Source organism: Gorilla gorilla, chromosome 11 (genome assembly GCF_029281585.2).
Source record: "Gorilla gorilla gorilla isolate KB3781 chromosome 11, NHGRI_mGorGor1-v2.1_pri, whole genome shotgun sequence".
Taxonomy (NCBI): domain Eukaryota; kingdom Metazoa; phylum Chordata; class Mammalia; order Primates; family Hominidae; genus Gorilla; species Gorilla gorilla.
Window position 1 is genome coordinate 51673722 of NC_073235.2, and position 27407 is coordinate 51701128.

The 27407-nt window shown below is 39.2% G+C and overlaps 1 protein-coding gene across 17 annotated transcripts in view; it reads left to right on the forward strand.

Annotated features, from left to right (window-relative positions):
• Positions 1-27407, forward strand: part of LYPD6B (LY6/PLAUR domain containing 6B) — a 176109-nt gene that overhangs the window by 134385 nt on the left and 14317 nt on the right. For 4 of the 17 annotated variants that reach the window (XM_055380178.2, XM_055380180.2, XM_055380179.2 and 1 more), the window contains one exon: positions 13912-14065. The exons of 12 other annotated variants lie outside the window; for them this stretch is intronic. In XM_055380178.2, coding sequence (XP_055236153.1) covers positions 14040-14065 — 26 coding nt within the window. In that variant the 5' untranslated portion in view covers positions 13912-14039. Of the gene's footprint in view, positions 1-11173; positions 11283-13911; positions 14066-27407 lie in introns of those variants that run through there. One more of the 17 variants, XM_055380183.2, reaches the window with a different exon arrangement.

Genomic DNA, 27407 nt, shown 5'->3' on the forward strand with positions numbered 1-27407 from the left:
AGTTCCGCAGGATACTATTAGCACATTTAGGGTTGAGACTCATCTATTAAAAAAATTATTTGGCAGCTTATAATTTGCTATCATTTCCCTAAGGATAGAATATTCTATTTATTGCTTTGCCAAAATCTAGGTTGTGTATGGAACTCTACTGATGTAATATCTTGTAACCATGTCACAAAAGAAGGGAGATTTGTTTGGCTTGACTTTACGTTATGATACACATCCTGGACCTAACTAATCACTTCCTTTTTTTTCTATTTGCTTACAAACCAGCTACTTATCTGCATATTAATCTACACTTTTATTTATTAATTCAGAGATTTGTTTATTTGTGAATGTTCAGTGTCATGTCTAGTACTTAGTTTACAAGACATGGTTCCTGCTTTCAGAAACCTTATAGTCTAATTCTGTGAAGAATGTCAATGATAGTTTAATGGGAATAGCATTGAATCTATAAATTGCTTTGGGCAGTATGGCCATTTTCACAATATTGATGCCTCCTATCCATGACCATGGAATGTTTTTCCATTTATTTGGGTCATCTCTGATTTCTTTGAGCAGTGGTTTGTAGTTCTCATTGAAGAGGTCCTTCACTTCCCTTATTAGCTGTGTTCCTAGATATTTTATTCTTTTTGTGGCAATCGTGAATGGGAGTTCATTCATGATTTGGCTCTCAGCTTGGTGTAAAGGAATGCTTGTACTTTTTGCACATTGATTTTGCATCCTGAGAATTTGCTGAAGTTGCTTATCAGCTAAAGAAGCTTTTGGGCTGAGATGATGGTGTTTTCTAGAAAAAGGATTGTGTCATCTGCCAACAAAGATAGTTTGATATCCTCCCTTCCTATTTGAATACCATTTATTTCTTTCTCTTGCCTGATTGCCCTGGCCAGAACTTCCAATACTATGTTAAATAGGAGTGGTGAGAGAGGGCATCCTTGTCTTGTGCTAGTTTTCAAGGAGAATGCTTCCAGCTTTTGCCCATTCAGTATGATATTGGCTGTGGGTTTGTCATATATGGCTCTTATTATTTTGAGATATGGTCCTTTAATACCTAGTTTATTGAGAGTTTTTAACATGAAGGATGTTGAATTTTATCAAAGGCCTTTTCTGCATCTATTGAGATAACCATGTAGTTTTTGTCTTTAGTTCTGTTTATATGATGAATCGCATTAATTGATTTGTGTATGTTGAACCAACCTTGCATCCTAGGGATGAAGTCTATTGTTCGTGGTGGATTAGCTTTTTGATGTGCTGCTGGATTCCTGTCAGAGGTTGGGGGGGTGGGAGGAGGGAGAGAATCAGGAAGAATATGGATACTGGGCTTAATACCTTATGAATGGATGATCTGTGCCGCAAACAACCATGGCACACGTTTACCTGTGTAACAAACCTGCACATCCTGCATGTGTACCCCTGAACCTAAGATAAGAGTTGGAAATAAAAAAAAAATGTATAGTATAGCGAAGGGAAGAGATATATAATTATAATACTCTGTGCATAATCTCTTTAATCTCTGTGTGTATGTGTGTGTGTGTGTGTATATGTAGTCAGGTGTCACTTAATGACAAGAATATATTCTGATAAATGCATCATTAAGGAATTTCATCATTGTGCAAACATCACAGAGTGCACTCACACAAACCTAGATGGTATAGCCTACTATACTCCCATGCTATATGGTATAGCCTATTCCTCCTAGGCTACAATCCTATACAGCATGTTACTATACTGAATACTGTGGGAAGCCGTAACACAGTGGAAAGTATTTGGGCATCCAAATACATCTAAACATGGAAGAAGTACAATAAAAATACTGTATGAAAGATAAAAAGTGGTACACCTGTATAGGGCATTTACCATGAATAGAACTTGCAGGACTGGAAGTTGCTCTGGGTGAGTGAGTGAGTGGTGAGTGAATGTGAAGGCCTGGGACATTACTGTAGACTTTAAAAACACTACACTTAGGCTACACTAAATTTATTAAAAATATTTTTCTTTTTTTATTAACTAATTTTAGTTTACTGTAACTCTTTATAAACTGAAAGATTTTTAACTTTTTCACAGTTAAGTAAATAACATTTAGCTTAAAACACATTTTGCAGATATACAAAAATATTTTTTCTTTACATCCTTATTCTATCAGCCTTTTTTCTATTTTTAAAATTTTTAATTTTTAATTTTTTTTTTTTACTTTTTAAACTTTTGTCTTAAAAACTAAGACACAAACACACACATTAGCCTAAGCCTACACAGGGTCAGGATCATCAATATCACTGTCTTCCACCTCCACATCTTGTCCCACTGGAAGGTCTTCAGGGGCAATAACATGCATGGAGCTGACATCTCCTATGATAACAATGCTTTCTTCTGGAATACATCCTGAAGGACCTGTCTGAGGCTGTATACAGTTCACTTTTTAAAACAAATAAATAAAAGTATACTCTAAAATAATCATAAAATATAGTAAATACATCAGCCAGTAACATAGTCATTTATTATCAGGTATTATGTACTATGCTTAATTGTCTGTGCTATAGCTTTATACAACAAGCAGCACAGTAAGTTTGTTTACACCAGCATCACCACAAACATGTTAGCAGTGTGCTATGCTATGATGTTATGACTACGAAGTCAATAAGGGATAGAAATTTTTCAGCTCCATTCTCATCTTGCAGGACCACTGTTGTGTATGCTATTCATCCTTGACTAAAACATCATTATGCGGCATGTGACTGCATGTGCGTGTGTGCACACAGATGTGTGTGTTTGTGTTACTTATATAATAAAGATGGAGTTTTATAAACATAAAAGAGTAAATAATACCTAGTAAAGATGTGTCCAAGACAGCAGACAACCACCTGGTGAGCTCAGGACCAGGTAAGTAAAATTTGAGCTGGGCCTTACAGAATAAGGAGTCGATCATTAGTTTCAGAAAGTGTGGCAGGGTATTGCAAGAAAGGAATAAAACCTCCATTGATAAGTTGTCTGGAGCTGGACTCCAAATGCCTGCAAAGACCCCTCTGCCTGCCCCCATGACATCCTAACCCCTGACCTGTGGCTTGTACTTGGTCATGTTATCTACTGACTTTCTTGCCCTTTTCCTCAACCATTTGATTCACAGACTTCCAAACTATGTCTGATGTTTTACTTTGGTGGGGCCTTCAGGCTAAGCAGGTGACTACAGGCAGTTGATAAGACCTGCCTGAGGGCCATCTATATGCTAGCATGGCAGCCACCCCAAAGACTACACAAGGCAGTGGATTTGATTCTAAAAGACGTCACATGCAGCCATATAGAATGCATACCTGACAAACTTTAAAATTAGAGTAGCACCTATGCTTTAAACCAATAATAACTCTGCTAAAAAGTGCCTCTCCCCATACACACACCCACCATCCCCATGTCCCTGGTCATCTAAACATCCTCACTTTGAAATGTCTTACCTGCTTTCATCCTCAGTTGAATTGTTTATGAAGATTTGAAGTGGATCAATTCAGCTGTGTTTGCATTCTGTAGGGCATGAAAAATGGTGTTTCAGTTATTATTGTGGCGAACTGAGGAACCAAATGCACAGTCTGGGTTTTTAGATTGCAGGTGGAATTGGCAGCATCTGTGGTTAGAGAAATGGCCCCCAAGCACGTGAACTGGGTAAATTTGATTAGCGTTGCGTGGAGAGAGCCTGGAACATCCCAATGCCATTCTTCAAATGCATTTCCAGCTACTCATTTGGTGGGGAAATGCTTTTATTTTTCCATTGTTGGATCTCTGTTTCCATCGAATATGTAGCCATGTGGCTAAGGTGGTAACTAACAAAGCTGGCTGGGGTGATGTTTTTAGTATCTTGGCAGTAAAGAGAGATGTTTATTTGGTGACCTTAGCTCTACTCCCATTTGGCTATTTCCTTCTGTCTCTTATTTCCCTTCACCTTGTTTCTTTGGCAGCCAGTAGCATTGCTCTTTGTAAAGAAAATGGATGTAAATTACCAGGGGAAACGAAACAACTCATACATTGATTTTTGGCTTAGAGGCCCGACATTTTGGGAGTCAACAGCAGGATGCTTTGCTTTGGGATCTGCAAGGGATTGGAGTAGATGGCTAATGCTCTGTGGGCAAATCTCATGCCTGCCAGGTGCTTCTTCATTATCCATTCCATGCAATGAGCAACTTTAGCAGGCGATGTGCAGAGCCTGTTTATAGGACTGATGGTGGTTCATGAAATCTGCTGCCCAAACAACAAGAAAGCTCAAACTGCATCTTCTCCTTACACAACCTGGCACTGTATCCCTTTTGCAAGAGTTTTTTTTTTTTTTTTTTGTACTATTGAAAGTGAATAGAACTGGAAGTAAGGTAATGTTTATTGAGCACTTATTATATGCTAGGCATTGTAAAACACACTATGTACTTAATTAATGTAATTTTCACTGTATTTTTTATAATTTACTCTGTACTATATCCCTAACATTTAAGTATTACTGTCCTGATTTATAGATGAGAAAATTGAGATTCCAAGAAGTATTTTTTTTTTTCAGGTTAAACAGTTCCTAATAGTTCTTAAGTTGAGGATCTCAGAAAAATATCCTTGACTCCAATTAAATCTAAAATACACTAAGTCTTAAGAATAACTTGTGTTCCATTAGGGGCCAGAGGTTTAAATACTCAGGCTGAGAAGCAATTAGGCTTCCAGCACAACCTTTCCATGTGGATTCAGCATATAGACAGTGTCCATTGTTCTTTCCTCTATCGCCATCCAATAATGTCAGGGCTTTCATATTTAGTTTTCATCTTTTAGAAATTTATTTTAAAGTATTATAAAGACAACATCTTATCCACCACTGTGATCTAGATGTCAGTGCAAAATTAACTAACAGTCAGTTTCCTATCACTTTACTCCCCCCACCCCCCGTGAAACTGGACAGTGCTACCTGAATATTCTGTCCTTTCAGCTGACAACAAACAACGAAGTGACGGAGGCCGTGCAGTGTGTAGTCCCTGTTCACAGAGCAGAGCCTGTCAAAGTCAAGGGACTCTGCATCTCCGTCAACTTCAGACACTGGCAGCTAACTCACCTTGCTTTTGAAATTTTGTTTTCCGTTAAACTTGAGAAATGCCTTTAATGCTTTCTTCCTGATACTAATACATTGTAGACATGATCTTCTAAGCCTAACGGCTGTTTTATGAGCTCCTGGAAACCTGTCAGTGGTATATATTCTTCTCTTTCTCAACAAATGATGCATCCCTGTACTTACTCTAGCCAGTGGGTCTTGTCAATAAATCTGTCAAAGGCCAGGCCAGTCTGCACAAACATGCTCTCCACCTTCCCCGATGGAATAAGAGGCGGCCCTTTAGAGCTTGGTGGGATGGAGAGTGCTTTTTAAAATCAAGCTCAAGAATAAAAGTATATATCAGTTTTCATTTCTGTCTACTACCATCGTCATGAGATTACTTATTTTTCCTTCATTAGCCAATTTGTAGATTGCCAAGTTTGGGAGTGGGGAAAGAAAGTCGCAGCGGTACACACTGACTTCAGAATCACCAACTAGCTGCAGGCAGGAGACGAGTGCGTGCTGGCTGGCCGGCTCCCACCTCCCACAGTGATGCTGAAGTGCTAGTCCTTCAGGAAGAACCCAAAGGGAGGCTTGTGTATTGAGTTATCAGGCTGGGGACCTGAGAGCCTCAATTTCTCCTGGCATAATGATGAGTCTTCAACGTGAATTAGAAAGCTCTGCAGTTATGAAGATAATTTTCAGAGACGGCACACACAGTGTTTTAACCCTCAAACCAAGTCTACCAATCTCAGTAACTCTTAGCAGCTATCTGGCAGTGCCGATGATGATGATAAAATCTGTAGCCTTTATGTTGGTGAATTACTTATGATGTATAGAGAGCGGTGTGACTTATTTTAAGGAGATTTTATATTCCTAACAGGGGTGATTAAAAAGACAGACTCTATAGCTCAGATCAGCATATGTGCCACAAACGTGTTTTTCCATCCATATTTCTAACTGGGATGTTTCTGTTAGCGGTGTTGGTGAGTGCCTGAAGGTCATTTTGATTTATTATTTTTTAAACCAGGCATTCAGAATATCCAGGAGTTAATCAGTTCGCAGAGACCTGCTAATTCATAACTTACAGTCTCTTGCCACTAATGTCACTGCCAGCAAAGTCACAGTCCCCTCAGCATCCTCCATCTTGAAAGGGTGACGTGCCGCCCTGCCAGCGGAAAGCTTACCTGGCACTGTTGGTTTGTGTATCATCTACATTCTCCCCAGTTTTTCTAAATTAACAATAGGAAGCATAGTTGGTTTAGGAATTCTTTTAGTTAGATTAGGTAATTCACAAAACTGGTAGGAAATTGTTCAACCTAAGTTAAAACCAAAACAGCCATATCTTCAGGAGACATTTTCTATAAAATTTTATCACTTTTATTTACTTTATTTTTCCTGACAATAAGAAAAGGAAAGGAAATGTCGGAAATGGAAAGTCTGTCCCTTTGTAACTGTCGAGAAACTGGGTTTGTGTTTGCCTAACTTTTCTCCTGGAAGATTTAATCAGTATTTGCTGTCAAAGAAGAGAAATGCTCTAGCGTCTGCGAAGACACTTTGTCTGTCTCGATAAACATAGTTAAGGTGACCGTATGCCTTATGTGAAAAGGTGTGGGGAATACCTTTTTTTAGGATTTGAATACAAAAAGACAGATTTACTAGGGGCTCTACTGGGTTTTTTTCTCCCTAAACTTCCTGATTCAGCGGGCAGTGCAGGAGCTGGTACAATGTTATATGCTGTTATACAAGTGAAACCAGCTGGATTTAATGATTCCCTGCTTCTGGGTCATAATTCTTTGGTAACTGCGAGAATTCCAAACTTGCAGCACTTCTTTATCTTCCCCAGGGCACAACAGCCCTTTTCTTAAGGTGGTTTTTGTTAGTGGTGGTGGAGGTGGATTTTTATTTTGTTTTGGCCTTAGTCTTAGCCCCCCAAAGAAGACTAAAGTGAGGAAAAAAAGAAATTATGAAGTGTTGAACTATGAATGAGTCAGAGGAAGTATTAACTAGACTCTCTTTCCTACTGGAAGCATCCTAAGCTTAATTTGTGGGCAGGAGGCTTAGCCCTGGAACAGGCTCCCGGTCTCACTTCTGGCCATCTGAGGCCCAGCCTGGCTGCCTGTGGCCGGGAGCTGTGTCCTGATCCTTGATCCTGGCTGTGTGTGCTATCCTGGTTAGGACATCTGAGAACCGGCTCTACCACAGGCACAAGAAGGACCCGGAAAGAATCCTGGCCCTGGGGCTTCAAAGTACACGAAATGATTTTTGTTCTTTCAGTCCTCAGTTGCCCAATTTGATGTACTTTAAAAAGGCCTCTCAGTGGGCCTCACCTGCTCTGTGACCTTGGACCAGGCCCTGTACTTCTCTGGTCCTGCTTCCCAATCTGTCTGTGGCTGGGGATGGACTAGATTGTTGGCTTTTCAGATGTGTTAAGCTATGGAAGCCTTTACCCAAATAAAATTTTGTGAAAGATCCTAAAAGAAGCAATTTTATAAAATCAAATCTATTCTCATTTAAATGGGGATGAGGGACCCAGAGTACCTACCCCACACCCCTCTCAATTCCACTTCGTCTGTTGGAACTCCAGCAGGGTTGTGGGGCCCCCATCCATTCCAGTCTAATAATAGACTGGCTGAGTTCAGGAAGTCACATTAAATGGAGGCCTGAAAATGCAGGTAATTTTACCTTTGTTAATCCTGAATCCTGGAGACGGCGTATCTTATAGGTTTTAAGCGAACCAACCTAAAATGGCTTAATCCATGTTAAGTTTGTAAACACCAATCATCCCCTGTCCCTTGTAGCCAGAGTCGTTCAGGTTTGCTGTTGTTCAGTGACATGAGATGACAAATGCATCTGTGATGAATTCTGCCAGGATACCCACCTTAATATCTCAGAACTACATCAGGCCCCCAGCCACTCTGCTGGATTCCAGAAACCCAGACTCTTTGCCTCCCACCTTCCATCCCTTGAACCCATCTAGCACAGGAGAACACTGTATCAACTTCCTTAAACTTTGCATTGATCTTGGCAGTCTCCTTTGCAAAAAAGTCTCATTGCTTGAAAGACTAACTCAACTCCTGACTTTCTGAATCCTCCATGGATAATTCCATTTTCCTATCATACCCTATTTTCCTTCTAATACACTTCCTTCTAATATATAATCCATTTCACGAAATCATTCTTCTAGTCTCTGCCTCTAAACCTGTGGTCATGCTCTTTGCCCCTGTCACTATTTGCCTTTCCCCATGAAAATCTTACATCCTATTTTTCATTCAACAATATCCTTTACAGTTCACCCTTCAAATTCTTCTTTCTTCTCCCTCCCATGGCAAGGAAAAGGCAGCATGGTATGGCAGCAAGATTATGGAACCAGGAGAGAGCACCATGGCTGCCGTCTGGAATTCTGCCGTGTATCTGTAGGGTGCCCTTGCCTAAGCCCCTTGACCTCTTTGGTTATAGTTTCCTCATCTGTAAGTGGCGTTAATAATATCTCCCTCACCTGCCTTACCATGTGGTTGTAAGAGTCAAAGAGGGATTGTATGTGAATGCATTTCATCTAATTTAAGCACCTTATATTTTTAAATTTTTGTTATTTAATAGTAAGGTATGTATGAGGTATAATCATAATCATTTTCTGTACCCTATAGCACTCATTTTAATTCTTTATTATACGCTGCCCTGTGCTTACTCCAGTTATTTAATGCATCATCAGTTTTTTGGGTCGAAGAGTTTTCATATAGTTTAAAACTCCATGGTGGTTATCACAGTGTTGACCACACAATATGTACTTCATATGGATCTGTTTAATAGAACTTTGATTTCTGATATCCTCCAACACCTACTATTTTTGGTGTGCTGGCAGTAGCAGCCATTTAATCATCAGATAAATACTTGAAGTTTTGGCAATCCTCCCACAGCAAGATTGAAATTCTGAGGATTTAAAACAGACATGGAAGACCTTAAGAAGCAGCGTAAATAAGTTGCTTGGGTGAGATACTCTCTTGAAAATTAATTCAAGTGGAACTCAGTCCTGGGACTGGTTAGAATGAGTCCAGCTGTCAGTCCCTTGAATCAGCACTGCCTCTCTAAAGCTCTGTGGATGCTCACAACCAACAAGGAGAAAGTCCCCTTCAGTAGGAATGCATCTCAGACTGTCAGGATATACTGTTATTTACTGAAGGGGCTGCTTCAGAAATAGCCAAATTGCCCTTCGATAGGGTCAAGGGATTATGTATTTTAATAGCCCACATTACTTTGCATTCAACTTTTTCCTAGTCAAATACTTTCCATGAGAAAATGTTCCTGTATTAAGTTATGTCCATTATAAAAGTGAGTGCTCTTAGTGCTTCAGTAAGTGGATGGCAAATACTTCTTCATGTAAGTGGAAATTATTTCATTTTGGATCACAGAGAAATATACCATTTTTTTAGATAACTAGAACATCTTTAGGAAAATAAGGTGAACATGTGATAAATTCTTATCAGGGAAACAGGCATTCTGGGTACCACTTAATACACTGAAGATTTAATTTGCAAAGGATAAGTTGGTGATCAGTAAAATTTAATTTTTTTCCCTTTCAAGCGTGATGTATCTACTGTACCTTATGCTTCTGGAAGAAGTAAACTTTGTTGGAAGGGTGAAATTTCTAAACCAGAAATGGAGATAGAAGAGCTATGGAGTTTGCTGGAAACCCTCTAAGTAGGAGATTGCCCAATTCCTAGTTTAGGGTGCGTAGACTGAGCCTCAGCAAGATACCTGGTCATACTGCAAACCTAAGCACTTGTCTGTACCCATCCATTTATTCTGATGACATCTGCAGAAAATCCTAACCAGTGTGCTTGCTTTCTTTTTTGTTTTTTTTAAGAAAATAATTTTTTTTTCAAGAAAATAATTTTTTTTTCCTGAGACATTTGTTCTACGTGGCCAATCTACAATGTGTGTAGATTTGTTTTCTGCAGATGTGCTTATTTCTGGGAACATCTCTGCATGGTTTCAGCATAAATAATATGCTTCCCTACCTACTATAAGCTACAGAAATTACTGGCATTTTAGAATACATGTAGTAGAGTTAGTAATGCTTCATAACTCATTGTCCCTATAGCAACTGCCACATGTTTGCAGTTTGTACATGGACTGCCTTCATCACTATATTCAAATCACTTTAGGACATGGGCCATGTCTTACTTAAATTTTTATTTCTAGTTCCTCATATAGCGCACAGTAAGTGCTCAAGAATGTTTATTCAATGAATAAAAGAGGAAAATACATACATATACATATATGTGTATGTGTATGTGTGTGTGTGTGTATATATATATATATGCCTGTATTTTCAGTTTTAAAACTTTATTTGGCCAGGCGCAGTGGCTCATGCCTGTAATTGCAGAACTTTGGGAGGCCGAGATGGGTGGATCACCTGAGGTTGGGAGTTTGAGACCAGCCTGACTAACATGGAGAAACTCCATCTCTACTAAAAATACAAAATTAGCCAGGCATGGTGGCGCATGCCTGTGATCCCAGCTACTTGGGAGGCTGAGGCAGGAGAATCACTTGAACCCAAGAGGTGGAGGTTGCAGTGAGCCAAGATTGCGCCATTGCACTCCAGCAACAAGAATGAAACTCCATCTCAAAAAAAAAAAAAGTTTATTTGATTAATGCTTTCTCCACTAAGAGAAATTCCACAGGTAAATTTGGATTGATGATGCCAAAACATGGCTTTTCTAATCCAGTGTGCAACATAATTACCTACATATAAGGAAGCCAAGGACATGGGATACATTCATCAATGTGTGGCCATGGAGCAGCTGTGAACTTTGCCAAGTTTTCTTACATCTGTCCTTCTGCAGGGCCCAGGGACCTCAGCCTCATAAAGAAACTCTTGAACCATCTCTCAGTTTTCCTTCATGAGCTACCATTGCCAAAATGTGTAGAAAGTTAAGTAGAAGCATAAGAAGGGAGAGCAATATTGTGATATACCACTACCTAGTAGGCCTCATTAAGGTGTTATATTCCTGAAGTTCTAGAATTTTCCTTGAAGAATTTTATAACCAAATAAAGCTTGTTAGAATGTTGATTGTTGCTTGGCTGTTGTTTTCCTGATGGAAGTTTGTGATTTGCCATCAGCTTGGTACTTTTCTTCTGCACTCCAACCTCTGTCTCTTTCTCTTGCTTTGTCATACAGACTTGTCACCTCTGACTGTTTTGAGTTAATGGTGAGAAACCAGATATGCATTGCTGTCAGGTGTGTATGGAGTGGTGGCCATGTGGCTTAGAACACTCCTAAGTCTCTGTCTTCTCAGTGTTCTCATTTAAATGTAGTACGCGACAGGCATGTTCCCTGTACAAGCATTTTTTTCTTATTAAATCCTTTGTCCCATAAAGTGCCTCTTAAAAGAAAATATGACTTTGCTTTCTCTTCTTTGTTCATTCCAAGATATTCAGTAAACATTTGAGCCTCTGCTCCATGTCAGGCTCATTTCTAGGGATGAAAGATTACTCCTGCCATCAGGGAGCTCGAATGTGGTAAGAGAGGGAGACCGGCATCTCCTCCTATACACATATTCTTCTTCCTGTTGAAGAATCTGGCACCATGCCCAACTGTTGCATGGGCTTCTGGGGCACTCAGGGATTAAAGGCAAGATTTTTTTTCAGTGGACCAATTAAAGAAATTGAAGAATAATAAGGGTCTGAAGCCCAAAACTAGAACAATCTCACATTAAGCTGGTGAAATAGCAGCAGTGATTGCCATCTGCTGACACACCACCCACCGGTAGGAAGCAAGAGTTCTAGGCCAGTCAGGCCTCCTGTGAGCTGGGAACCTATCTCTGATTAGAGTAATTAGAGCGACTCCCTGAGCTGGCTTATAATTTGCTTAATCACACTTATTTCACTGAACTATGGTTTTGGCATAGGTGGTTTTAGTGGGGAAAAATGCAAGGTTTGGAGACAAAGGAAAGGAAGCAATTAGGGAAAAGGAATTCCAATTGATTCTCCTCCCTAGTCAGTTTGGGGTTGGCAGAAAGGGAGACAAATGACATCAATGACCACATGTAAGTAGAAGGAGGCTGATTTGGAAAATACAGGCCTACCTTGTTTTATTGCATTTGGCTTTATTGCACTTCACAAAGATTGCATTTTCTGCAAATGGAAGGTTTATGGAAAGGTTTAAGCAAGTCAATCAGTGCTGTTTTTCCAACAGCGTGTGCTCACTTTGTGTCTCTTCATCACATTTTGGTACTTCTCACAATATTTCAAACTTCCTCATTATTATTATACCTGTTATGGTGATCTGTGATTAGTGATCTTTGATATTACTATTGTAATTGTTTGGGGGCACCATGAAGCATACCCATATAAGGTGGTGAACTTGATCCATCAATGCTGTGGATGTTCTGACTGTACCAGTGATTGATCATTCCCTCATCTCTCTTCCCCTCCTTGGGCTTCCCTATTCCTTGAGACATACACTATTGAAATTAGTTCAATTAATAACCCTGTGGCCTCTAAGTGTTCAAGTGAAAGGAGGAGTCACATATCTTTCACTTTAAATCGAAAGCTAGAAATGATTAGTCTTACTGAGGAAGGTGTGTCAAAAGCGGAGACAGGCTGAAAGCTCGGCCTCTTGTGCCAAACAGCCAAGTTGAGAATACAAGGGAGAAGTTCTTGAAGGAAATTAAAAGTGCTACTCCAGTGAACTCATGAATGATAAGAAAACAAAACAGCCTTATTGCTAATACAGAAAAAGTGTGAGTGGTCTGGATAGAAGACCAAACTAACCACAGCATTCCCTTAAACCAAAGCCTAATCCAGAGCAAGGCCCTAGCTCTCTTCAATTCTGTAAAGGCTGAGAGAGGTGAGGAAGCTGCAGAAGAAGACTTTGAAACTAGCAGAGGTGGGTTCATGAGGATGAAGGAAAGAAGCCATGCCCATAACATAAAAGTGCAAGGTGAAGCAGGAGGTGCTGATGGAGAAGCTGCAGCAAGTGATCCAGAAGATCTAGCTAAGATCATTGATGAAGGTAGTTACACTAAACAACAGTTTTTTGTTTGTTTGTTTGTTTGTTTGTTTAGAAAAAAGTCTCACTCTGTCACTCAGGCTGGAGTGCAGTGGTGTGATCATGGCTCACAGCAACCTCAACTTTCTGGACTCAAGTAAGCCTCTTGCCTCAGCCTCCTGAGTAGCTAGGATTTAGAATATTTCAGAAACTTAGTTGGTAAAACAGTGACAGGGTTTGAGAGGATTGGCTCCAATTTTGAAAAATGTTCTATGGGTAAAATGCTGTTAACCAGTATCACATGCTACAGAGAAATCTTTGATGAAGGGAAGACTCAATTGATGTAGCAAACTTTATTGTTGACTTAAGAAATTTCCACAGCCACCCCAACCTTTAGCAACCACCACCCTGATGAGTCAGCAGCCATTAACATTAAGGCAGGACCCTCCACCAGCAAAAAGATTATGACTTGCTTAAGGCTCAGATGATAGGTAGCATTTTAAAATATTTTAAAATTAAGGTAGGTACAACTTAATAGACTCTAGTATAGTATAAACATAACTTTTGTATGCACCAGGAAACTGAAACATTTGTGTGACTTGCTGTATTGCAGTAGTCTGGAATCAAACCCACAATATCTCTGAGGTATGCCTGTAGGTCCTTTGAGTCTTGTTTTTTGAGAATTACTGAGATCACAAAAGGAAGCAGCTGGTAATTTCCGGAAACATGTTTGTATAAGCCCAGAATTTGAATAATGCACTAAATGAAGTGTATTGCATATATTTAATTGTTTATGCCCAAATGGCTATCATTTCTGAGCGTGCTCTGCCATGGTCCCATGACTTGATACAATTGTTATAAGATTATCATTTTCTAGATGTGAAAGGCATTGTACAGAAGAAGATGAGAATCACAGTAAACCAAACAAAGGAAATGCAGAAGAGACATTTTCAGCTGAATATTGGAAAGTAAGATTCCCTGCGAGCAGGAACTCAGGCAACGTCAATGAACAACATGACGCCTGACACATCGTAGGTGCCCTGTAAATATTGAATAAACGTATTTAGTTACTTAAAGCAGGCTTGTCCAATCTTTTGGATTCTGTGGGCCACATTAGAAGAAGAGCTATCTTGGGCCACACATAAAATACACTAACACTAATGATAGCTGATCAGCTGAAAAAAAGAAGTGCAAAGGAAAATCTCAAAATGTTTTAAGAAAGTTTACAAATTTGTGTTTGGCCGCATTCAAAGCCTTCCTGGGCTGCATGCAGCCTGTGGGCCATGGGTTGGACAAGCTTGCCTTAGAGGGTATAAATTGGATTATTTTATGAAATTAATTAAAATGTGGCTTTTAGGTAAGGAAAATGTAAGGAAAGAAATAAATGGGTGAAGATTTTGAATGTGGCAAAGCATATTTTTCAAAGTTTTAGCTGGGAAAACATTAGTTATTCTCATTTCCCATCAGGGACACAGTTTGGTTCCATTTTCTTCCCTAAGATTCAATGACTAGGGAAGCATTTTTGTAAAATTGTCCTTTCCTGGGTACAGCATTCCTAGTGTCTTTTGCTCACCTGTTTGGATGTTGTGAAGAGACAGTATAGGAGAGAGACAAGTGCACATTTAAACTACTGATTATAAACATTATTTTCTCTCATTTACTTCTAGATCATGAATTTAATATCCCCCCTGTGATGCAAAGTAGAGACTCAGAGGTGTCAGATTCTGGAGGCTAATTGGAGGCCTTGTTTTTTCACTTATAAATAGGCCCTACCTTGGATCTCTTCTAAACTCTCTTGTCAAGCCATGGGCTGGTTGGTTCTGACTTTATCTGAATGTGATGTCTTCCTCTGCTCCCATGTTCTAAGCCCTTGCACCGAGGGTAGGGAAAAGGATTGACATTCTCCACCTAACCCCAGCCCAGAGTCATTACTCAGACAAGATGTGATGAATAAATATTGCCTTTGGAGGAAGACATACAAATTTGCCAAAGAAAGGAATGCAGTTCTGGGACCTCCTAGCTACAGGATTATGTAAATCACTCAACACCCAGTAAAGGTGAGATTGTGAAAGTCAGTAATTTTCCATTTGTATTACAGCTAATTAGTCTAAGGAAAATGGTGACAGAGAATATATTCCGTAACATCTCAGGAGGTCGCCTGGCTCCAGAGAGGTAGTTTTAAACATACTTACCTCTAAGATGTTTCATGTGGGTAGCTAGTATTTATGGAGTTCTTCCTGTCTTCCAGGCATTAGTCTAAGTGCCTTAAGACAAATTAACTCACTCACTCGAGGTCATTGTTTTCTGTTATTTTGTCATTTTCACAATGAGGAAACTGAGGCACTGAGAGATTCAATAACTTGCCCAATGTTATACTCTTAACTTTTAAGACCTGATTCTACATGTAAGGAAACTGAAATGCTGAGAAATAGCCCAGGTGTGGCAAAATATTTAGCTTTTTCACTAAGCTAAATAACAAGAATTTCCCCCTTAGTATATACGTACATGGGACCATTGCTTCCTTTCCTATTGGAGTGGATGGTAGCCCCCTCTTCCTATGAAGACTTCATGCCAGGGGCTAAAGAGTGAGAATTCTCAGGCCTCCTCCTCTTGCCTACTCAGCAGCCTGAAATCTGGGGTCCCAGAACCTCAAATGTAGTCGTGGGAGATATGGAGCTATTTTTAATATTTCAAAAAGCATAAAATAAATTGCCTATTCAAGGGCAATAAAACAATATGGGCTAATGAGGGTATAAAAACAATTTTTTTGATTTGTCCAAAATTTTACATATATGTATGTATATATGTATATATCATGTTAAATAGTAATTTAGTTATCTCATGTGGATCACTTTTTATGGCAATGATGTGTTTTTAATCTTAAAAATGGATAATGAATTATCTTCTACATAGAGTTTAGATAAATCCTTCTAAACATGGAATCTGAAGTTAGGAGTAGGGGCAAGATAGAAATAGACCTGGCGGACAAAAAAGTTGGTGCCTGTTGGTCTGTAGAGTATGGGAGAAGTGCTGCTAATAGCCAGCACATCACAACACTATATACATAAATGGAAATAAACCTGTTGGGGAAGCAAGGCAATGCTTCCTGGCTGTTGATCTTCCTTACCTTCATTCTTAATCAGCTTTTATTTCAGACAACTGTGAATGTGCTCTTACCAGGATCTCAGGGGACTTTACCAGTGCAGTTTGCAAAATGTAATTAGGATGGTGAATTGTCAGGTACCCCTACGCCCACCTCCAAATGATGCATTTCAAAGCCAAACAAAAATGCTATTTTGTACCATCTGCTGTTTGAATTTTTCCAGTCATTGGTCCATTAGAGAGAACTACTGAGCTTTAACCATAAACCATAGAGCCAATTGAATTGTTTTAATTTAATTTTTGAATGAGTCATGCATTCACATGGATTATAAATCAAAACAGTGAAATGAGTTATACTCTGAGAAGTCCCTTTCTCACTTCTGTTCCCTTGTACTAAAATTTTTTTATCCCTGGCTCTCTACCTGTAGGCCATTGCTTTAATTAGTTTCCTAGGTATTCTTACTGAGTATATTTATCCATATATGAGTAAACACATATAGTGTTTTTCATACTGTTCCCTCTCTAACACAATAGGTAACATATGAGGTAATATTGGTAACACAATAGGTAATGTGTGTGTGTGTCTGTGCACGCACGTGCGTGCGTGTGTCTCTATGTGTGTGCACGTATCTATATTCCTTTTAATGGACACTTGGGTTGTTTTCAGACATTTACTATTACACACAGTGCTACAATGATATCATGCCAATGTATCACTGTACATGTATGCAAGTCTATCTGTAGAATAAAACTAGAGTAGGATTTTTGGGGTCAAGGGTAAGTACATCTAAAATTTTAATAATGTTGTCAAATTGCTCCATAGGGTTTATATTCCCCCAAGCAATATATGAAAATTTCATGTGGTCTTCTCAAAAGGAGAGTGTTAAGAAAACATGTTCATGTATCAGCTTGGCCAAAATCTAGAAGTTATAAAGTATAATTTTCATTTTCATTTCTCCTATTCAAAAGATGCTCAACTGTTCTCATGACATTTAAGGGCCATTTGGTGGATTTTTCTATGAAATGTGTATTAATTTTCTTTGCCAATTTTTCTATTGGATTTCTGATAATTTTCTTATGATTTCTAGTAGCTATTTCCATATTAGTGAGATTATCTATTGTTTTAAATGTGATAGGAGTTGAAAATATTTTCTTCAAGTTATTTGTTTCTTAACTTTGCTTATGAGTTTTTTGTTATACATACAGAAGTTGTCTAATATAGTTGAATTTATCAAACTTTAATTTTATACTTTCTGTTTTGAATCATGGTTAGAAAGACCTTTTCCTACTCCAAGAAAGTCACTCATATTTTCTTCTGGCACTAAAAAAACCACATTTTATCATGAACAATTTTAAGCATATACAAATAGAGAAAATAGTATAATAGACCCCAGCTACCCATCATTCAGCCTCAACAATTAAGAATATTTTGCCAATCTTATTTTATCTATTTTCTCACTCATTTTGAGAATGCTTAGAGCAAACTCCAGATATATTATTTTCTTCATAAGTGCATCTATATATATAGCAATAACATGTAAGGATGGACTTTTTAGAATATATCCTCTAAACAATTAAGATAACAATTCTTTAAAAACTTAATTAAATAATATAAAATTATTTAATAAAATTATTCTTGTTCAAATATTCTTTTTGGAAGTGTTTATGGCTTTGTTTTTGTGTGTATAGTATGAGGTATGTATCCAACCATATTTTTTTCCTGGCCACTCACTTGTCCCAACTCAACTTCCTTAAGTATATCCCTGCTTCACTAGATTATGTTTGTGATATAACAAATTCTTATATGTATTTGAGTCTATGTCTGGACCGTCTATTCTGTTTCATTTGTCTGTCTGCTCATATGCTAGTCCTGTCTATACTGTTTTAATTATTGGCACATTACAGAGTTTCACTATTAGGACTAGTCATAAAATAGTAAATTACCTACTCCAACTCATACTATATAAAAATTGAAGAAAATTATAATTTACAATGCAGCCTTTTCAGGTCAGGGAGAGGCCTGGTGATTTAGAAACTGGCAATAGAGAAATGGGAGTCGAATATGTGACAGTGAATGTGATCCCTAACGAAAGTACTAGTAATAGCATCCTGCTATTATATAGTTATATATTAGTTATATCCTAATATACCATGAGAAAGTAAATAGTAATAACATAAAAGCCTGAAGCTTGGGGCAGGCAGGAGGAGGAAGAGGAGCCAGCAAAGGAAAAAGGACACTGTTTTGGTGGTTGAATTGGAAATCACCAATGCTGGTTCTTCTTCAGCAAAGTAAGAAAGGTCTAGGGTAGAGATGGCTGAAATATTTGCTTTATGCCATTCTCTGGGGAGCTTGCAGAGAAGCAAGGCCTAGGTAAAGCGTGTTAAGGAGGGCTATGCTATCATCCTGCTCCAGGCAGATCACAGGTCTGGACAGGCAGCAACCCTGAACCTCAAGGCTGCCAGTGCGCTGGTTTTGCCTCTGAAGACGTTAGAGTTAACCTCACTGTGTGCTTCCCAGGAAGACAGATGAAGATGTATTTTTCTCAGCCTTCTTTCCAGGAGACAGTATTAAATTTACCTAACGACACATTTTTGTTGGGAAGAAACTAAGAGAAGTGGCTTCCTTTTTTTTTTTTTCTTGGATACTTTGATATTGGCAAAGAAGCGGCTTCTAATACCAACTTATTGTAGGAAAGACATCTCAAGTGTTTAGCAGGGGCAAGTCTTTTTTTTTTTTTTTTTTAAATTCTCATATCTCTTAGACCCTGTCTATGTTTTCACCAAAGCCCAGAGAATGATCAGATGGTCAAAGCATGGTGAAAGGTGGAGGAATGGCCTGGGATTGGTATATCATGACTTCATTCCCCTGCAGACACCCTTAATTACCCTTGGCACAGCTTGTAACCTCCTCATCCCCAATTTCCTCCTTATACCCTGGAGATGATCACACCACCCTTAACTCACAGGGATGTGGAGAGGATTAATTAGTTTTGGATGGGAAAGTTCTTTGAAGATGAATCATGGGGTATAGTGAATGTGCTAATTTGAGCCCTCTTAGCCCTCAAGTTGGAATAACTGCCCACTGCCCAAATGCAGACACTAAAGGGTAAATGCAAAATGATCTGCCTCAGAGCCAGGGGAGTGGGCTTTGCAAACTGAAGAGAATGGTGAAGTCAACCTCAATCAAGCATTTATTCAATGATTACGTTGGGCAATCTTTGGGGGGCTTTTGGGGAGTGTTAAGTGGGGGAGTGATGAGCCCTGAAGTGCATGTGCTGTGCTCGCTGCTGGAGTGATTATTACCCACAGCAGAAGACAGTTGCCAGACTTGTGAGTCTGTGGCTAGAAGTCGTCTTTGCCATCAGTGGATGTGAGCTGGGCATCGGGTACAGTGGGCTCCACATCCCATACACTGTGAACAATTAGGGTCATCGGTGCTTCCCCAGGCCTCTCACCTTCCAGATGGCCGCCTCACCAAGTACTTTGGCCAGTCTCTTAGGCACTTTCAGTGAGAAGAATCTCTGCATTCATTTATAATAAAAAAGGAATAAAAAACAGAAGAATCCTTTTTCTTGGCCTCTTTCAGTTCTGTTGTTACATGCCACTACTTTTAAAGGTACATCCAAGGTGTGGTTTTTTCAAAACACAAGCTAAAAGGGGCTATTTTAGGCATTATCAAAGAACACTTTCTCTAGGAGTTTTATGGTCTGGAAATCAGTACAGAATAGGAATGAGATCTCAATGTGCGTTTCCAGCTGAACTTCTTTTTTAAACATTTTTTTTCTCTTTGAGGTGACCTTGAGTGAGGGTAGCAGGGAGTAGAAGAGGGGGAAGAGGAAATAAAATTGATTAAGAAAGGTGGGTACGAGTAAATTTGGAAGGTGCAGGAAAGGACTTCCCTGGACACAAGAGGCTCCTGAGAACATTATTCCAGTGAGAAGGTCTGGGACTGCGGAAGATGAGAGGCCACCAGAATAATAAGCAGACAGCAGTTCAGGAGTAGCTTCTTAATTTAAGTGAGAAGCCTTTTGTCAAGTAGGAATCTAGTGTTGTTTCTTGAAATACTAGATCTTAGAAAGGAAACTGTAGGGCCAAGCATCATCACACAAATAGAGGAATCCAGTTTTCAGTGAATTTATTATATTCAAATAAACTTACATTTCTGTGTAGATATTGATAGGTATAATATTGCAATAAAAGAGTACAGCCCAGAATATAGTATAGCCTCAGTGGGCTTCAGCGCTATGTCCATACCAACATGTGTCCATCTTTCTGAGCCCTTTTATTGAAGTTCAAGAATCTTTCCCATCTCTCTCTGCTTATTTAATGATGTGCTTTAGTGATGGTAGAAGCAGAAAAAGCTAAATTTTGGGGAGGGTGGTGATATTTGTATGAAATTATAAAATATTCTTCAGCTAGCTTTATCTTCTGGTATACTGCTCATTAATATTCTCATTTTCTTACTAATGTCTTTCTTCTTACCCTGATTGGTTTGTAGCATAAATCTAGTTGTTGGTTTCCTATAACTTAATAGATCATAACAATTGCCCTTACACTTCATAGTAAAGAGGCTACTCTTTATTCATTGCAACATTGCCTGTAATACTTCTGCTAAAACAAGCCATAATGCTTTGGTCCAGAGTGGCTGTTTCCTGGTGTTTCTAGCCTAGATTGAAGGCTCAGTCGGGGTCATGGCAGAAACCACCTGGTATAAACAACCTGGCATTATTTAAGAGAGTTAATAAAGGGACTGTTTACAATGATGTGGGCCAGATTTAGGGGTAGTAGCAGACGCCAGTGCTAGCAGCAGAGAAAATCATTTCTGCTGTATTGTATTATAGGCCTAGAAGACAAGATGAGAAAACAGTTACCAGAATCCAGGAGATGGTAGCTGCAGAGTTGGCCACCTGCTAGGAGCTGTGGGACATGATGATAACCTGATGGGGAGGGAGTCAGGGGAATAAATACCCAGACTCACTGTCTTTCCATCTGCCAGTCTACCAGGACCTGCTATTGGCCAAACCAAACCAGCAGCCAGTGGAAGGGGAACTATGTGAGCGTTCTTTAGCTCAGCTTCCCAGAGCACAGTGTAGGGTGGAGAGGGATAGAGGGTGTTTCTGGAGAAGCAAAGAGGGAAGCCAAGCAGAGTTCGTTTCCCTTTCACCGACTGGGATAGCTTGGGAAGGTGGTATGGTTGTAGTGTATTTCAAGCCCCACACAGTGTGTGTTGAATCACAGGTGAATGTACTAGGCCATTGTTGAACAGACCTTCAGTTGCTGAAAATGGAGTTCTCATAATTTCCACATGGGTAACTTAAAAGAGTGTTGTTAAAAGATTGTTACAAAACTTAAAACATTGTTCACTTAAATGAACAATCAAAATAGAAATGGCAATTCTGTTGGCAAAAAAGGTGAAAAGTCATTTTTTTAAAATTTTTTTAAATTTTTAAAATTTGCAATATCTGCAAGTGTATGAGGTCTGTGTTCACTTAGAGACCTTCAGCCCATCTCCAAACATAGACTGGGCCTTCTCTGCCCAACCCATTGCTAAGCAAGGAAGGACAGTCTGTGTCCACAAGCAAACTCCAAGCTTTCTTCAGGCTAGAGACTAACTCATGGGCTGGAGTAGGCATGGAAAGATTTTGTGAATGAAAAATATTTGAACTGGACCTTCAAAGCAGAATGGGAAGTATGACACACACTTGAGGCAATGAAACAATGATACGAATGAAAGCACAGAGCCTGTTGCTTTTTAAAGCAAATGCTATGAGAACTACTGCGTGTTATTTATGAGTATAGGCAAATCATATAGATTTACCAGAAGGCCGATAAATGGAAACGCTCCAGTGAGGCCTAAATACTGCTCTCACATGTATGCTAGAGTAGTTTTCTTAAAATTGGTCTTCAGAGGAATTTTACATTCTGCTGTCATATGTGCTCAGATAATCACAGAATCTGAGAGCTGAAAATATGTATATTGAATTTCAGTCTTAAATCTTGTCAGCTATTGTATGGCCTTAATGATATTGGCCTGTATGATCATCCATAGAGGAACAATAAATCTCTGTATTGAGCTTTGTAATTGATTTAATAATTTGACAAAAATGGAAATAGATAGGGGCTTATTTTTTATGCTCCTCTAATTTGCATAAAACTCTCTGCAATATAGGTATTTGATATCTCTATTTTACTGATAGGGAAACAGTCTCAGAGCAATCCAGTGATCAGCTAGAGGCAGTAGATCCTGGACAGAGCTAGAATTTGCCCCCAGGCCTGAGTGCCTCCAAAGGCCGGTTTCTCCCCATTATACTAGGCAGCATTTACACTTGACTTTACCCTTGTGGGACCATGAACCGTATCGTGAACCATTTAATGTAGTTTTTCATGTTGCAATTAAAACACTATTTAACATACATAATTTTTCAGTTTCCTGGGAATATGAAATTATGCACATATATATCTTTATATATGTACATTTCCTTCTGCTCCAAGTGGTAACAGTGGCAATTTATGGAGCAAGTGACATGCTGTAACTTTGTTATATATTCAGACTGCAGAAATTTTTTATTAGGATTGCTTTTATAAGCTTGTCAGCTTCCAGAGAGTTCTTTGAATAATCTGTTCTGGATTTTGTGACTATGCAAAAGTCAGCATGATGTTCTTTGCCATAGCATGCAGTTTATTGTTCGTTTTTAAATGCCCTCCTGTTTCAAAATGATAGATATCTACAAACGTGTTCTTTACTTGGGTAATATATTTCTAGATGTGGATTCAAGAACAAAGTTGAGTGAGTGGGGGCTTTATAAACAATGGTCAGTGACATGAAACCCTAGGACAGAAGTAAAAAGACAGGACAGATGCATAGTAACAATTCTGCATCGTGCAGCTCTCCCAATTGAAACATAACCATGTGGGTGCTGAAGGCAGTTGAGATTATAGGGAATACTGTCTCCTAAACAGAGTTCTAGGGACAATTTTACAATCTGGCACACAGTGCTTAAGCAATGAATTCATTCAATAAAATATATGTATGTCTGTGTATATGCACATATACACATATCCAAACACACATATACAGAGACATTTCTCAAGTGAGAAACACATCTGTATGAAAACTTTATTTTTACGATCATTTTTCTGTGTCAGCTGAGGCTAAATGAAGTCAAAAAGTGCTAGCCATCACCTTACACACCGAGTGACCCTGAATGCTAAATTTCCTCCACTGAGTGCCACGTATTAGAGTGCATTTGTGGCATGATACACTCCTCCACTCAACCAATGTCGAGTAATGGACTGTTAGCCAGCTGCAGGACATTTCAGCCTCCATTTCTCTTAAGAGAGCTTTGATTGGTTATTAAAAGAAATGAGTTCAGTAAAGAGAGCAGCTCTCCTGCAGAACTTCTGTCCACCTATATCTTTCTCTCAAGTATAAAGACACTCCTCTCCCATGGAAAAGAAAAACAAATCTTTCATTTATATACCTGATAGCAGAAGGGACTGTATAGAATTACCTTTCAATGTTATGTCCTTGGCTTTTTTAAAGACATGGTCAGGCTAGACACGGTGGCTCATGCCTGTAATCCCAGCACTTTGGGAGACCGAGGCGGGCAGATCACAAGGTCAAGAGATCAAGACCATCCTGGCCAACATGGTGAAACCCTGTCTCTACTAAAAATACAAAAATTAGCTGAGCGTGGTGGCACACGCCTCTAGTCCCAGCTACTCAGGAGGCTGAGGCAGGAGAATCGCTTGAACTCGGGAGGTGGAGGTTGCAGTGAGCCGAGATCGCACCACTGCACTCAAGCCTGATGACAGAGCGAGACTCTGTCTCAAGAAAAATAAATAAATGGCCAAATGATGGATACATCTGGAGGTCCTCAAAACAAATTTCAGGTGTTATTCATATGTTGTTTGGTGCCCCCTATATTGTAGCTGGTATGACTCATTAATTAGAGAATTAAGTATCAGGAAGAGTTATTTTTTCTCAAATAATGAGAATCAGTGTGTCCCATGTCTCCCCTGGCTTCTAGGAAGTACAGAGCAAAGGGAAACGCACAGCTGAGTGCTTCGTTCATGGAAGGGGTTAGGATCTTTACTATCCTCTCATCCAGTATGGGTTTTATTCAGTATTTTAAGAGCTTTAATGCATACATGACTTGGCATAAGCCTCCTAAAAATCATTTATGGAAGCAAACAGGGTAAAAATTATTTCACCTGTGTGAAGGAGACTCTCAAATGTGATCAACGCACTTATTAGGTTCCTACCATTTGTCCAAATAGTTAGATAAGACATGGCAAACCAATCTTGATTCTTTTTAAAGGGAGTTTCTAATTCCTAAACATCTAAGCTTTTCTTTTTTTTTTTTTCTTTTCTTTTTTGTGAGACAGAGTCTCACTCTGTCACCCAGGCTAGAGTGCAGTGGCATGACCTCGGCTCACTGCAATCCCCGCCTCCCAGGTTCAAGTGATTCTCCTGCCTCAGCCTCCTGAGTAGCTGGGATTACAGGCACGTGCCACCAGCCGAGCTAATTTTTGTATTTTTTAAGTAAAGACAGGGTTTCACCATGTTGGTCAGGCTGGTCTCGAACTCTTGATCTCATGATCTGCCCACCTCGGCCTCCCAAAGTGCTGGGATTACAGGCATGAGCCACCGCGCCTCACTGCTTTTAAATTTTTTCTATGTGGAGCTCTTACCATATTACCTTTCTGGTGTCATGAAAGCCTTCTCCAGAAAGGTATAAAATCCCGTCTTTGACAGAAATGTAGTTGAAGAGCTATTACCTTAGAAGAGTCTTTTAGCTTTTTCTTAAAATTTGAATCACATTTAAAAAGATGTCTTTAAAATTGATTAGACTGTTTCTCCACCCAAATTATACACTTATGGGCCATGTATTAATTCATGATTAGATTGAAAATTGATTTGCATAATGAAATTATTTTAACATCAGTGCTGCTTTAGACATTCTCTTTGATCAGGTTGCATGTAGTAGAAAAAGCTTCTGTCTTTGGCATTGCAAAATATACAGCTTTATACTTAAAAAATGAGTTACTTATTTCTGGTGAGTTTTTGATCCTGTGCTTGATGAGATTTTTTTGTAAGTTTAGATTATTTAAAGCAGTACAGCAGGAATCTGAAATGTGATGGGACTGCTGTATTACATTTATGACTCTTTATGGAATAACTAGAATTCTTCATTAATCTCTTTCCATAAAAATTACAGAATATTAGAAGTGGAAGGGACCTTGGCAGTCATTCATTCCAACTTTCCCTTGGTTGCAATAGAGAGAATTTCTAAATCTTAAGAAATCAGTGCACAGAACTCAATCCTGTTGACCAGATTTACTCCAGCCAGTATGCGATGAAGCTGAACATTTATGCCACTTGATCTGATCTCTATTCTGCTGCTAATGATGTCTAAAGCAAGGGTGAAGGAGGGAGAAATGCGGGAAGCAGGCACCTAAGATTTCTTGAACCCCATCTAAGTGAAATGTATTTTACTTATGTAATTGTGCTCAATCCACACCACAATTTAGAAGTTTCCTGTGTGACTCTAAGCCTCACTTTTCTTACTGGCAAATGGGCACAGTATTTCTTAACTCTGTGGCCACCTGATCGGTAAATGTAGAACCAGAATTTTCTTCTAGGTATTTCTGAACCTAAAGCTCATTGTTATTCCTCCTCTCAAAGATGATTGTATTAATTCTTGTCAGTCACATCTTACCAGTGGCTCATATTGACTTTTGGTCCCAATAATTTTTGAGCGCACAAGGACGGTGTGCTTAGTACAGTACCTGGTACAAATGCATGACTTATAATTGCACTACTTTCAAGGTTTGGGCAAGCTATAGTGAAGGCTGAGGCTGAATCATGATTTTATTTTTTCCTATTGAATGTTGTTATCCAAGAGTAAAGTCTGTTGTGCTCTATAGAGATCTAATCGTCAGATCAAGATGATGGGGTTGATTGTAAGCTCAACTTCTCTCTCCTATTCTGCTTCAGGCACATAGAATGCTAGCTTAAATATATTAAAATTAAAATAATTCATATTTAAATTTGTGGGGGAAAACAACACTCCATGTACCAGAAATAGAGAACCTATTGGCAAAGAGAAATTGAAGCCGTAGAACTGGGTTCCCAACGCCCAGGGAAGGTTAGGAACTGAAGCCTCAGTTCCCTTGCAAGGAAGGGAGTGAGCACCTGGTCTTGACTAAGCCCCGCCTGTGTTCTTCCTAAATTTAATGGGAACCAAAATATCTCCAGTTGCCAACCTGGCCTAACAGCCAGAAGCAAGTAAATGGTAAACTTTTCTGGCCAATTTCCCTTTGGAAGAGGAGTCTTTTTGTCTATTCCATTCTTTCTGAGTAAAACTTCTGCTCTCATTTTGAATTTCCACTTTGCCTTCTATTCTTTTTACAAGGGAAGCCAGGCCTGTTAAAGATGTCATTAAAGTGTCTTACTGTGAGATAAGTGGTGCTTGCAGGAAGGTGTGAATGTGAGTGTTGATAGGCATGTTGGACTTAGTAGAGCTGTTCCCCTTACATTATGTATTTCATTTATTTTATTGGCAGCTGAAGTTGGCCTTGTGCTTGCTGACTCATTTTTAGCAATTGTGCAAGAAATGGCAGCATTTGCCACCTTTGTTTAGTCTCTTCTTTTTCAAATCACCTTTCATCATTTCTTTATCATCTTTGGACACCCTGCCAATTCTTTACTGCCCACAACTTTTGTCTTGCTTACTAGCTAAGGCGCTCTTTATAGGTCATAGCTAATGAGGTTGGCTCTATTCCATAAAGTATCTACTGAGTATCTAGCATGCACTGAGCATGGCCTGGGGAATATAACAAAAAAAAAATGTGGGTCATTTTCCTACCTCAAAAGAGTTTATGATGTCAAAGATGTGCTGCTTCCTGAAGACCCCGTCAACTTTCTGTCTTTTCCCTGGAAGTGTAAAATGCCACACATTGGATGAGATGATTATCCGAGCTCAGACTTGGGAAATAGTCATGCTTCTGGACCAAGTGCCAGGTAAGTCCTTGATTCTGGTCAGTAATAGGCCAAAGTCCTAGGTGGGGTTTCCTAAATTTACAAATCTGGCTACCTGCCATTCTCTGGAAGCCTGAGAGTTGCCCATCCCTTCTGTATCCCTATAAATATTGCCTTGCAGAAATCCCTTCCTTCTGGCAAAGAAGCACTCTGCATTCTGGAGCAAGTATTAATGTATCTTCCGAAGGGAGGACTCATAAAACACAGGAAAGATCAGTACCATAGGT